Source organism: Hyperoodon ampullatus, assembly GCF_949752795.1.
Source record: "Hyperoodon ampullatus genome assembly, chromosome: 12".
NCBI lineage: Eukaryota > Metazoa > Chordata > Mammalia > Artiodactyla > Ziphiidae > Hyperoodon > Hyperoodon ampullatus.
The window spans coordinates 68,709,810-68,722,788 of NC_136925.1; the positions used below are offsets into that span (position 1 = coordinate 68,709,810).

At 38.9% G+C, this 12,979-nt stretch overlaps 1 protein-coding gene across 5 annotated transcripts in view; it reads left to right on the forward strand.

Annotated features, from left to right (window-relative positions):
• The window catches only part of PHACTR2 (phosphatase and actin regulator 2), a gene marked incomplete at both ends in the record, with an annotated part of 249,822 nt that overhangs the window by 221,851 nt on the left and 14,992 nt on the right, over positions 1-12,979 (forward strand). For all 5 annotated transcript variants that reach the window (XM_079716311.1, XM_079716313.1, XM_079716312.1 and 2 more), the window contains 3 exons: positions 5,117-5,322; positions 6,678-6,834; positions 10,537-10,592. In XM_079716311.1, coding sequence (XP_079572437.1) covers positions 5,117-5,322; positions 6,678-6,834; positions 10,537-10,592 — 419 coding nt within the window. The remainder of the gene's footprint in view (positions 1-5,116; positions 5,323-6,677; positions 6,835-10,536; positions 10,593-12,979) is intronic.

Sequence of the window (12,979 nt, forward strand, 5' to 3'; positions counted from 1 at the left end):
ATATTCATCCAGACAGAATTGGTTATTGCATGTACTCTAACAGCACTTTTTTCCTACCTATGGGACAGAACTAACCACCATGTCTTATTTACCTCTATATCCCCACCAACCAGTACAGAATCTGTTATGCTATAGGCATGCCATCATCCAGTTGCCCAAGCCGGAAACCTGGAATTCATCCTAGGGTCCTCATTCTCCCTTGTCCTCCAGATCTAATCACTCACAAAGCCCTATAAATTTTCTACTTAAAGATAAATAAGACATGTTAGCTCTGCTGTCCCATAGGTGTGAGAAGAGGACTGCCAGAGTGTAGTAGATGTCACTACCAATTCTGTCTAGGGAAGGCTTGGAGCTCTTAAATCCAGCCTCTTCTGTTTCTAAGAATAAAACCCAAATTCGCTCTTTACATTATTTAATTTAATATTTCCTCTTTCAAAAAAATCCTTGTCCTGTTATACTTTAAAAAATTAGTACATTAATTAAATTGATTTGGATCAAGAGACTAAAATATCACTTTTAATTATTCAATTGCTAGTGATATTAACCTCCATTTATTAAATACTTATTTAATGTCAGGAAGTGTCAGTTATTTAATTCACATAAGTCTCCCCTGAAATACCTCTGTTGAATAGATGAGAAAACTGATGCTGAGAGAGATAACATAGTTTGCCCAAGATCACCCAGGTAGTAAGTGGCAGAGTCAGGATGCAAGCCCAGAGCTGCACATCACACTCAGCGCTCTAAGGAATTTCATAAGTTTCCAAAGCACCTGCTTCTACTTCTTTTGCAATTTCTTTTGTGTTTGTTTCTCTCATTTTGAGTACCGTCATTCACAGGAAAGCCAAGGAAAGGTAAATAAATGTTAAAGTACAAATTATTTTATTTGACATTTTAATAAATGATTAGGGAAAAGAAGATATTGAAATGAATGCTTATGGTGTCCTGAATACTTCCAGCACAGAGCAGATGTCTTCACTTAATTATGAGTGTTTGCCAGCATTGGCATCAATTCCAGCCTTTAGAAGTGAACAGTCATTCAGCATCCCACCATGTATTTTTTGCTTGCCTTCTATGTGCCAGGCAGCGTACTAAGCACCAAAGATACAAAAGTGGACAAAACATTACAGTTAAGATTGGTTTTTACCAAAATAATGTCTAACATGCCCAGGAAGTGTAAATGTTTAAGATAAAGTCCGAATTTAGGGAAGGAGATCAAGTATATGGATTCACTATTCAATATACTAAAGAACAAGGTATAACATACAAAATAATTCCTCAGATAGTCTTAAGCACTGAGAAAGCCCATTTCCAAAGGTGACCTGATTCTGTCCAGCCCACTTGCACAACCATTTTAGGAAGGGCACTCTATTGTGCTAAACTCCATGCTGCATGCTGGGGGCTTGATATCTGTCTTCAGCCCAAGTACTTGCAGGATTGTCAGGCGAAAGAGGTGAGCATCTGTTCTCCACTTCCACTGGGGCAGTGATCAGAGGGAACGAGCTGAGAACATCATTGGACACCGAGGTATTTATAATAGATTTTCCTGTCAGTCAGGGTAAATATAATGCTTTCCTAGAAGAGGGCGTAGAGATTTTCTTCTCTGTACATTCTTCAAAATTAAAAATTTAAATTACAGTTCATCTCACAGGGGCGGTTTGTGTTTACTCTTGAGTTAATGAGCTTGGAATAAGTAGTCTCTCAAATTTCCTTCCAAATACTTTCTTCCCTTTTTAAGTGGATATGTGAATTAGAATTTCTGGCTCTTAGTCGCTTGCTTTACTTAGAACTTTCCCTCAGTTATGTTTAGTCAACGAATGTGTGAAAATCCTGTCATTTTATGAAGAGGCTTCTGTTTGGAATACAAATGTGAAAACTTTAAAGAAGACAGTGGCCATGTGTAAAAATATCTGCTTCTATTCACATAGTGCAGGGTAGTTACTATTTGGTAGATTTCTATTTGTTGGTAGCATCAGTAACATATAATTCTGATATAATTTTAGGCAGAAACTAATAACCCCATCTGGAGCCCATATCCAAATGGGACTTGACTCTTCTAGTTCATTTCCACAAACATTAATAGAGTTCATTGTGTTGTTCTATGTGCCAAGAAACGTAGGGGGAAAATGAGAGCTGAGTCTTGAGTTGGTTGATAAAAATTTGGAGTAAAATATTTAATATTAAGTTAAATATAATCTATAATATAATATCAATATAACATAATATTAAGTATAAAACTAAAATATAATATCACATTTGATAGATAGACTGAGAGTTTTATGTCTGGGTTGTAGACTGGCCTTGCTACCTCGTTGGGGCAACTCATTCATGGCCTTCTTGGGTTCCATGAACTATAAATTACCTGCCCTCCTTATACTATAGAACAATTGTTAAGTTGTAAATATATGCAGAAGTCTTTGAAAACTGCAAAACATTATAAAATGCAGATGATAAGATTAAATTAATAATTGGTATCATGATAAATGAATGAACAGTGATATGGACAAATACTAGGACTCAACCCTGAAGTATCTTTGTTCTGCTCTTCAGAATGTGTTATTAATTGGCATATCTTTTAAATGTGCTTCAGTCACCCCCAGTGGCCTCCAGTGGCAGTGTGCTAGAAATCCAGACTGTGAAAAAAATAAATCTTATTTAAAATGAGATTTCATACTTTGGAAGCAATATGGTGGTTCCTCAAAAATTTAAACATAAAATTACCATATGATCCAGCAATTCTACTTCTGTGTATATAGCCAAAAAAAATGAAAGCAGGTACTCAAACAGATATTTTTACACCAGTGTCCATAGTTGCAATATTCACAACAACCAAAAGGTAGAAACAACCCAAACATCCATGGAATGATGAATTAATAAACAAAATGTGACCTATACATACAATGGAATACTATTCAGCATTAAAAAGGAAGGAAATTCTGACACAGGCTACAACATGGATGAACCTTGAAGACATCCAAAGTGTAGTAAGTCAGACACAAAAGGACAAATGTAAAATTTCACTTATATGAAGCACCTAAAATAGTAAAATTCATAAAGACAGAAGGTAAAATGGTGGTTGCCAGGGGATGAAAGAAGAGGAATGAGGACTTATTGTTTAATGGATACAGCGTTTCAGTTTGGAAAGATGAAAAATTCTGCAGATGGATGTTTACCTCCTTGGGGATGGAGTGAAGGGGTGGAGAGAGGCTCCGAGTAAAGGAACTGAGTTTCCTTTTAGTTGGGAATCATCAGGAGTGGGGAAGAAGTATTCCAAAATTTACACTCTGGCTCCAGAACAATGTGTAGATTTAAGTGGGGAGAGATAAAATGGGAGAGCATTTTAGGCATGGAAAGCTGTACACATTTGTGAAGGAATGAGGAGGTTATATTCAGACTACAGTAAGCAAGTTTAATCTTACCCTGTTATGTATAGGGTAACTATAGTTTTATACCCATACCCTTATATTCCTCTTATATTTAATGCTATATTATTGAATGGATATAGAGTTTCAGTTTGGAAAGATGAAAATTTCTGCAGATGGATGGTGGTGATGGTCGCACAACGATGTGAATGTGATTAATGCCACTGAACTGCACACTTAAAAATGGTTAAGGGCTTCCCTGGTGGCGCAGTGGTTGAGAGTCCGCCTGCCGATGCAGGGGACACGGGTTCGTGCCCCGGTCTGGGAAGATCCCACATGCCGCGGAGCGGTTGGGCCCGTGAGCCATGGCCGTTGAGCCTGCGCGTCCGGAGCCTGTGCTCCGCAATGGGAGAGGCCACAACAGTGAGAGGCCCACGTACAGCAAAAAAAAAAAAAAAAAAAAAAAATGGTTAAAATGGTCAATTTTAGGCTTTATGTATTTTACACAATTAAAACAGAAATTTCATATTTCCTTCTTTGAAAATAATAATTTTTGGCTGTTGGATTTTTCTAATAAGTGAAAAATAGAGAATTTTGAGAATGCTTAGGCTTATCAGCCACAAAGTTGAATTTCAGTACCTCCAATTCTGACAAAGTTTACCTGTTTTTATCATTTCAAAGAACTGTTTTTTTGTTTTTTTCAGTGAGAACAGCAAGCACATGTTTTGCACTAAATGGTCTTTCAGAAGTGTGACATCCAAATTTGGATTCTTCTATTCGTATCAGAAAGCAATGTGGGGAACTTCTGTATCTTAAAATGAAGATTACATTGTTTTTGATATGATATGTTTTTGATGTAAAGTATTTTTTAAAATTCTGGTCTGTGAAAATTGGCAGGCTTTGTGTATTTATAGTAACTTTAAGTCAGAGACTCTTACCAAGCTAAATAATAGAAACTCCTTGCATCCTGACATGTCACCTTTCTTCTAAAGAGTCCACTTAGCTTTCACATTTTCCATCTCATGTTATTAGTATAATCTTATGACAGGCAGTTTTACAAATGGAGAAGATATATAATTTTTTACTGTTAATACACTGGCTATGATGAAAGTAGGATTAATTCATATACCAATTAAAGAAGATAAACTTTTCTGTGTCAGTACCGTTCTAGGTACTGGGCTGGGCTACAACATGATAGGAGTTCTGCTTGTCAAGGAACTTTGCGGGGCTGGGGAGGCGGACTGAGATGCAGTGTACTAAGTGCTCCAGTGCGGTGGGCACCGTGGGAGCAGGGAGAGAGGGCAAGGAACTAGTCTGATGGCCAATGAAAGAGTCCTCAGGGAGCTGAGGCTTTAAGCTAGACATGAAAGGTAAGTAGGAGTTACAGGTCCAAGAAAAAGTGGAGGCAAAATCAAATATCCAAGAACTGCTAGCCCATTGCTCTTTCCACGGAACCTCCTATTGCTAGGGAAAAATAAGTTTTCAAAACATAGTTTTACAATATTCATGTACTAAATATATCAGTCACCACCTGGTCAATCCTTTTCATTTTACAGATGAAGACTCTAAAGCCTTGGGAATTAAGGAATGCAGTATTGTTGCCCCATTTCAGTGACGTTAGCTGGCCTGTGTCTGCTTTCTCCTTTCACCAGCCTGAAGGATGTTTATGAAAGTAGAGTTCTGTCTCATGTGCTGGCATCATCCCCGAGGGTTGCTCTGAGCTTCACACCACCCCCATGTTTCTGTGCCTTTCACAGTTTCACAACCAAAGACGAGCTGGGGAAGGCAGCGCCTCAGCTCCTGACTCCTGGGCTGATGGAAGAATCTTCAGAATCCTTCAGTGCCTCAGAGGACGAAGGTCAAAGGGAATACCAGGCCAATGACTCTGACTCTGATGGGCCTATCTTGTACACCGATGACGATGATGATGAAGAGGATGAGGACGAGGATGGCAGTGGAGAAAGTAAGGCTTTTTTCAAGAGGTAGGGAGGGAAGCCTGTGGTGGACAGAAGCAGCTGCAGTCTGTAAAGAGCTAAAGCCTCATTAGGAGCCAGACACCTGATGTTTTCTTTCCCCTCATGTGCCTTTCTCAGATTAGAAATGTATATCTTCTGAGGTTTAGCTTTAGATGAGAGTCCTTTCTGGAAGATGATTCCACGGGGTAGGGTGGTGGGGGAGTCCGTCTATGAGGCCAGTATGCATATTTGAATTTGTCCAGAAAGTCAAACAACAGAGGCCTTTCTCAGATGGATCAAAGATGGCGCTTCCACACTGGGACCTTTCCTGAATAAAGAGCATCAGTGCAGGTTTGCTGGATTACTCATGGGGGATGTTTGAGAATTTCACTCACTTTTATACTGTGGTTTAAAAGGAAGAATGAGTCAAGAGTGACTAATACCTTTTAAGAATTAAAAACAGTCACTCATCCATGATAAGAAAGGTGGTATGCCTTCTAAGAAGGGATGATAGTAAAGTGGATAAAGCCAACCATTTATATATAACTTAGGGAACTGGAAAAATGCTATTTTTTTAAATAATCTTCTGAGAAGGATGACTTGGGAGCGATTCAGTACGGAATTGAATTTACAGATTATGAAAAGTTATTAATATATTCATGATTAAACAGCATTGTCAAATTCCTTCTAGTTTGTACTGAACAATGAAAAAATCATCAAACAACAATAAAATCAAAAATAACAAAAATCATTATCATTCATTGGTATTTACTATCCTCTGTGAGATATCAGGGATTCCTGGGTAATTCAGGATTAAAACATAGGTATCACAGGTAGACTTTTGTCAGTGTGGTTTTCTTAGTGGGGGGAGGAAAAGGGAAGACGAGGATTTTCTCTACAGAATAAGCAAAGGGGCTAAGTGTTTAAGACTCGAAAAAGAAAAGAAAGAAAAGGCATTATACAGTCAGTAGTTTCCATGGTATGCCGTCTCAGCAGAATAAACTTCAAATGTCACTGTCCAAAAGATGAGGTGATACTTGCTGGTTTTTTCGGGGTTTCCCAACATTTTTCAGAATATTTTAAAGAACAGTTCTTCACACCATTGTAAAGCAATTATACTCCAATAAAGATGTTAAAAAAACAAATAAAAAAACCAAACCAAAACAAAAAAACAGTTCTTCAGTTTCTCAAAACCAACTACATCCAGCTTGAAACTTTTTTTTCTTCAGGTTAATTAAAATTCTACCGTTGCGTGTGAATAAAGAATTTGGTCTGGACTCTATTTAAAGTCCCTGCCCACGTGTAACCTGAGTGCCACTGGCTAAAATCCTTTCTCTGCCTTTCTGCCTTTTCTAATCCTCAGGTGCTTTGGCAAGTAAAATACGACGAAGGGATACCCTTGCTATCAAACTCGGCAACAGACCGTCTAAGAAGGAATTAGAGGACAAAAACATCTTGCAGCGGACCTCTGAAGAAGAGAGGCAGGAAATCCGACAGCAAATTGGAACTGAGCTTGTCAGGTAATTGCTGAAATCTGGGGACAGCACTGACTAATTCTTACTTTTCTCCTTCCTACAGTTCCCTCCCTAACTGAGATCACTGTGACTCCCTCATGAAAGGGCACGCCTGGCCTATCTGGTCTTCTAAAGTTGGTCTTGGATGGTGAATCGCTCAAAGAAGCTCCTTTTTGGTCCAGCTAGCCAGTAGCTTTGAGGTCGCCAAAGCCCGATCCAAGTGGGGACAAACTTTTTCTATAAAGCACCAGTTAGTAAATATCTTAGGCTTTGTTGGCCAGACAGTCCCTATTGCAGCTACTTGACTGTGCTATTGTAGCATGAAAGCAGCCATAAACAATACATAAACAGATGAGCACGGCTATATTCCAAGAAAACATTCTTCACCAAAACAGGCAGCAGGCCAGAGTTGGCCTGCGGGCCATAGTTTGCCCAACTCCTGGTTTGATTCACGGACTCCCTATAGCATTCCTATGACTGCCATCAGCTTCTGCCCTGGGGGCTGCGAGACTACAGAAATATTAAGTAGCTTCAACGGCCAGTTCCATCCTAGTCAGGTAGCCATAGCCCCCATATCGAAACTTCCCTCTTTTCACTTCAAAAAATGGTCATCTGACTGCACTTCCTGCCTCCGCCATTGTAGGATTTCTACTTTTGCCACTTGTGGCATTGGAAGTCCATGTAACTGGCAGTTTTAATAGAAGCAAGTGCTGAAGCTCTCCTTCTTATAATCAGTTTAAACATATTTAAGTATTAGTTGTTTTGCTAACGTCCCTTACTCTGCATAAAAACTAGGTTGCATAAATTGGGAGAAGGGAACAGCCTGGAACACCAGGACAAGATTTAGAGGTGGGAGAAAAGCCCTCCCCTTGCTTGGAAGTGGAAGGTTTCTGTGACTGTGGTGTACCTGCAGGGTAGGCATGTGAGGGGTCCAGAAGCCACTGTCTGTTTTGTAGATGGGGCCAGGCCGGGGCTTGTGCAGATTAAATGAGATGGTACACTGAAGGTGTGTGAGTGCCTAGATCCTAGCGAGCACTTAAGAACATTAAATATTTTTTATTAATTTAAAGTATTACCTTTTAAATTAGCAAAACACTTTTGTAAATTAAACCCAATGTCGGCAACTTTATGAGAAAATAGGACACATATACTTGGCTCTTGTTCAATATTTCTGAAGAACAACTTAATAATACAAGAAAAGAATTCTAAAACAGTATTTCTTTACATGGTAATTCCATTTGGGAGGTTATACAAGAAGGAAATAATCTAAAAGGGAAAAAACCCTGTGTTTTCCAAAGATGTTTATTTGAAGGGTATTTAGAGCAGTGACAAATTAAAACTAACCCCAAACACTCAAAAACAGGGGACTGATGAAGAACATTGTGAGAAGTTGACACCATGAAATAACTGTAGAGTGGTGGTTTTCTAACTCTGCATTAGGATTTCTTGGAGAGGATACTCAGGCTTCCTGGGGAGAGCTAGGGAAGCGGCTGTGTTTTGGGGGTGAGGCGGGAGGGGACTCCTTCATTCTAGGCCTAAGTAGCCAACCAGAGCAGCACTTCTGTTTTTGTAAAATTCCACTCCAATCCCCAAAAGTCTGAGAGCCTTAGACTTTTGAACACACATGTAGTCCATATCTATAAAAATCTTATCAGGGTAGGGTTTTTGGTTTTATAAGTATATAAATTTTATAGAATTGTTTTCTACAAACCCAGCACACCTAGTCCCTGTCATTCAAAGATCAACCAATTACAGTTCCTGCCTTAGAGAACTCCATGTCTAGTGAAAGAGGCAAAATTTATACTGAGTGATGGGGATCATGTAAAAAGCACAAACATCTAGGTCAAGAGAACCGGGTATGAGTCCTGGCTCTATCGTTCAGTAGTGTTTTCTCGAAGGCAAGGGAATTAATCTCTCGTTTTCTTATCTGTAAAATGGGAACTGGCTGCTACCTTGCTGAATTGTTTCAAGGATTCAAGATAATGTAAGCTAAGCCCCCAGCACAGTGACTGGGTCTTAAAAGGATGAATTAATGAGAGCTGTGATTATTATCTTTATAATAATAAGTGCTTTAATCGATGTATAATTTACGTAGAACTGCTGTAGAGGGACAAAGAACCAGGAGCCTTTAATAACTTATAAGATTTCAGGGGCTTCCCTGGTGGCGCAGTGGTTGAGAGTCCACCTGCCGATGCAGGGGACACGGGTTCGTGCCCCGGTCCGGGAAGAACCCACATGCCGCGGAGCGGCTGGGCCCGTGAGCCATGGCCACAGAGCCTGTGCGTCCAGAGCCTGTGCTCCACAACGGGAGAGGCCACAACAGTGAGAGGCCCGTGTACCACAAAAAAAAAAAAAAAAAAAAAGATTTCAGTAGGTGAAGAAGGAGAGGAGGGCATTCCAGAGAAAGGAAACTCCATAAACAAAAGAAGGATGATGTCTTTGGGGGATATCGTACAGATATATAGTATAGGATATATGAATGGCACAAAATCTGGCTGGCATAGATGTTCACTGGCTTTTTTTGTGGGCTCACTTATTAAGTGAATTTCAAGGTAGCGCTGATGAAGATTAAATGTTAAACTTTTTAATGAGCTATTCAAAATATCATTGATTTTAATTCTTCATACCATTTCTGTCACAGCCATAAACATTTAGAATTGATAGTATCTTGCATTAAGATCGCCTTTCATGTATTTAGTTTAATTTGCACAAATTCAATCTATCAATGGATCCAGAGGAAGTTTTTGTCTGTGATTAACAACAAATTAATAATGCAAACAAGACCAAGAACAAAATTATAATGGGTTAATAAGACATTGAACTCTTGTGTACAAATGATCAGGTACTAATCCCAAATGAGGCTGGCTTTTCTTGAAGGTTGATGGAAACGGCCTGTATACCTCAAGATAACTTTATATACATTGTAAATTTATTTGAGATCCCAAAAGTAATATTGTCCTGAAAGCACTGTGCAGTATAAATTGATCATCTCATGAATTGGTATGAACCCTTGAGCCTTTTTTTAGATTCTAATTGTCTGTATGTTAATTAGGGTACAGGCTAAGCTGCTCTAACAGAGACCAAAAATTGCAGTGGTCCAAACAAGCCACTTCCACGTGTTTGCTTCTTTTTCACATTGCAGTGCAGGGGTAGGTGGGCTGTCCGGCATGGATGGGGAGCATAGCTCCAGGCAGTCAGATAGGCGCCCAGGTTCCTTCCATCTTGTTGCTCTTCCATCTCCGTGGATATCCTCATCTGCATGATCTGAGCTGGCTCACATGACCATGTTTAAGTTCTAGCCTGTGGAAGAGGAAAAGAGAGAAGGGAATACACACCCAGTCACTTTAAGTGTAAAAAGCAGACATTACAAACACCGCTTCTGCTCACATCCCATTGCAAGAACTCAGTCACACGGCTGCGCCTTGTCTGTAGGGAGGCAGAAATATATAGCTGGGTGTTCAGCTAAAACTCTGGGGGTTCTGTTTCTAAAAGGAAGAAGGGAGTATGGGTGGGAGGGGATAATTAGCAGTCTCAGCCACAATCTCTAGTCTCCAAACTAATGGAAAGGAGGCTTTTATTTTGTAGGCTTAAAAATGGATTTTTGTTTCTCAAAACACGAAAAAATATAGCTTTGCTTGTTGTTTTATTTTGCATCTCCCATTAAGACGGCCTTGTTTGTAACTGGCAGTATATCTTTGTTCATCACAGGAGACTTAGCCAGAGGCCCACAACTGAAGAATTAGAGCAAAGAAATATCCTGAAGCGTGAGTATCCTGTACTACACAGCGAATTCCTCGTGTAACCATGAACAAGTTCCCTCTAGAGAAAATCCATTTGTCAGCAGGGAACCTTAATATATTTATTCACGAATGACTGAAATGGCCCATTTAGATCACATTTTTATATAATTATTTATATCATTTTAAAAACAATTTCTTGAAGTTTGTGTTTCATTTTATGGCTTTAAGCCTGATATACCCCAGAGCAGTGTCGTGGTTGTGACAGTTGTTTTTAAGAAAGATGAAATTTATTCCATGTATTCTTTCACCCAAATATTAAATAGAAGAAAATGCTCTAGTCTGCTTGCAACTAAATGTCAAAAAAAAGACCAAAAAATCCACAAGGAAATAAATCAAACATTCCTATATTATTATTAATAATCGTTTGTTGCCAGGTTTAACAAATGACTCCCTTTAAAACAGAATTATGGGAAAAGGAATTTTTCAATCCCTTTCATTTTCCTTTGTTATGATAACTCTGTTTCCCTCTTGAGTTATTTATAATTTTGCAGCACTTAAGGAGTTCTCCATTCATTTTCCTACTTCATTTTCCCATTCTCTTTCCCCCTCTATTTTCTTGGACTTTACATTTTACTCATTGGTCCGGTCGTATTTACGTTATTATTGGAGTTCATATGTTGAAGCTATAAAACGAATAGAAGTGGTTTGTTGTGCTGTAGTGGATTGATGTGGTTACTAACCACAGTGAGTTAAATAATGGATATTTTTAAATTGAGCCGAGCTGTAGTTTTCTATATCATTAACCCAGTTTCAAAAGAGCTTTTTATTGTATGAAAAATCAAAGAGCAGGGATAGGCAGAACTCCAGAGAATACTATAATAGTGATGAGCCGCTGGCGTGCGGGAAATCTTTTTCAACCAGGCTTTTAGAGTCAAGTTGGCCTGTCTGGGTGATCCCCGTTCTCCAAATGAGTTGTTTTCTTTCCTGAAGGAAAGAAAGATTTTAACAGCATATTTATACTACAGTTGCTATTACTAAGACAACTGGACAGTGAAGACTGAACAGTGGGATGAACTGCCAGTCTATGGGGTTCTTTCCTTGCAAGGTTTTTTTCTGGCCTTTTTTGAGCATAACTGGCATGGAACCCAAAGAAGAAGGACACAAGTAACCATCAGTGTGTAGAAGAGCCAGTTTGGAGATGGAAAAAGTCATGGCTAGATAAGAAAAAAAAACCCCAAAACTGTGTTTAGCTTTCTGAGGAAGAATGAAAGCAACATCTCATTTTGACAACAAAACCAAACCAAAAAGGCTCATGGTTTCTAATAATAGGTTCCTGGAAAATATTTATGAATTAAATTGTAGATAAGCTCAAATGCAGTCCATAAGCTCCTAAAACACAGAGAGTGTATCTTATTGGCTGCCTGATGCAATACCTAGAAAAAAAGAAAGAGCGAATTCTGGGTAATTCTTTCCTGCTCCTGGGAGACAGACAGAGCCAAACCACATTGCTGTTTGGTTATTTGAGGAACTGTTTCATAGATTAGAAATTTATCACACATTGATCTTAAGTGCTGTGTTGGCTTTATACTCCATTTTCCTGGAGGTTGGGGAAAGAGTGAAAAGCCAAAGTCACCTTCAGATTTGACTCCAGCCTTTTTTTACTTCCTTCTTAGTTTGTCTAAATGTACTTATGCTGGAAACAAAAGACACGTTTCCAGTCTGGAGAAGCTGATAACTGGCTTATGATCTCTTGACATAATGTATGGCCAAGGGAAGCAGAAAAGAGAACTGGTGGAGGTCACCCAAAACGTTCTGCTGAGCAGTCCCAGGGAACTGGATGGCCAGAGCTGACAACACTTTATTCACTTCCTCTTTGCTTCTGTGTTCTTCCACATAGATTACTCTTGTTTGTTTGTTTTATCTCCATCTTTTGTTCAAAAGCAATATGATTGTCTATTTGAAGAAAAGTCTGTGTGTGATGTGGTGTGATTTTTAAGGACACTTATTTAACGAGGTCATCTTTTCTTGACAGATTAGGAAACTAATTCATAGCATAAAACATTCAGCAGTGCTCAAATCCAAGCCTGTCACTAGTTTAATAAACATGAATCAAATGGCAGTCAACACTGATAGCATTAATTGGAGACCACAGGACAAATTTCATTTCTTAGTATCTTTCCCAGAATCACACCGAATTTGATCTCTTTCCTATTTTAGTGCATCTAGGGTTTTTTAAAAAAACATATAGATTAAGTCAGATTTTAGAACTAGTTTCTTAATATTGTTAAAATAGAAAGCAAGTTTTGGTGTCTGCAGGATCAACTTTTGCTTATCAGGGAAAGAGATGTTCGTGGAACATCTTCTACAGGGTAGGGGTAAAATATTCAGGTCCTCTAATAGTATTTAGCTAG